Raw genomic sequence first — 1,247 nt, 5'->3', positions numbered from 1 at the left:
TGACATGACTGAAGCAACTTAGCATGCACACATCCTAGGACCTGCTCTCTTACCTTATTCATTAGCACAAAAAGAAGCCACGGACTGTATTTTAAACATAGAGCCAAGTATGTCCATTTTTCTTAAACAAGTACATTCATGAATGAAAGGAAATTGATTTCAAAGACTGTACCCTTAAGGCCTGGATACAGAAAAGATATAAAAGTAAAACCTGGGATACAGGTGAACTGGTTTATTTCCTGGATAATTTAATCAGTCTTTGGCTGATTTATTGAAAAGTTCCAGACTGCTGTTGGCTTGCCTCATCTCACACTGTTTGGGAGTCACTCCCACAGCCTGGTGGCTGGTAGTTAAATATTGAGGTTGCAGATTTCTTGGGTACCTCCAGCATTTAAAAGGAGGCTTGTTTTTAAAAGCTGTAGGGTGAGTGTGTGCCTTGCAGATGTCTGCAGGGAGAGTGCGGGGATTTGGCGGGTAAAGGTGTTTAGGTCTGTACTGTTCCTGGGAGAAGTCTGGTAGAGAACAATTTCCTGAATTGAACAGCTATAGACACAAGCTTGTGGCTCCTTTGAATCTATTTAATCCCTGACATTTGAAAGCACAATGAGTTTATGATTGCTGTGAGCCAGTGTTCTCAGTGGAACCTTCTATCATGTCAAGCCAACAGCATTCTCCATTCTTCCTACATAGTGGAAGCAGGTAGAGGTGTGCACAGAGGTTGAGGGCAAGAATTTGTCGCTTTAAGGACAGTGTTCAAGAAGTCCCCAAAACAGCCTTTGGGGAAAGATGATCACCATTACCGATGGCCTTTGCAGCATATGAGGCAGAGGTGAGGGGTTATGGTGCGACCCCTGACTGCAAAAGTTCCTTGAATCTTTTTTCATCTCTTACCATCTAGGAGGTTAGATGAGTTACTTTTTATAACATCGCATTTTACAGATAAGGAACCTGGGGCGCATGATGGTTATCTAAGGTACCCCGATCTGAGAGTTGGAGCCCAAGCAGTTTGGCCCTGATTTGGGGAAATGTCCCAGAGAGGACACTGTTTAATGGAGCATGGAAGGGTCCCTGGGCCAAAGAGCAACGTTCCTTAAGAAGGCGCAAGGACCATGTGGGAGAAGGCAAGGGTGGGATGATTTGAGAGAATAGCATTGAAACATGTATGTTACCATATGTGAAATAGATCGCCAGTCCAAGTTTGATGCATGAGACAGGGCGCTCAGCGCCCGGTGCACTGGGATGACCCT

General features: G+C 44.7%; 1 protein-coding gene across 1 annotated transcript in view; it reads left to right on the top strand.

The window, feature by feature from the left end:
• The first annotated feature begins 802 nt into the window (after positions 1-802).
• MTNR1A (melatonin receptor 1A) overlaps positions 803-1,247 on the top strand; it is a 24,049-nt gene continuing 23,604 nt past the window's right edge. Inside the window, exon 1 of the mRNA XM_010835821.1 lies at positions 803-829. Within this exon, the coding sequence (XP_010834123.1) occupies positions 803-829 (27 nt within the window). The remainder of the gene's footprint in view (positions 830-1,247) is intronic.

This window comes from Bison bison, unplaced genomic scaffold (assembly GCF_000754665.1).
Source record: "Bison bison bison isolate TAMUID 2011002044 unplaced genomic scaffold, Bison_UMD1.0 scf7180017864050, whole genome shotgun sequence".
NCBI lineage: Eukaryota > Metazoa > Chordata > Mammalia > Artiodactyla > Bovidae > Bison > Bison bison.
This window is presented reverse-complemented; position numbering and strand designations above follow the sequence as displayed.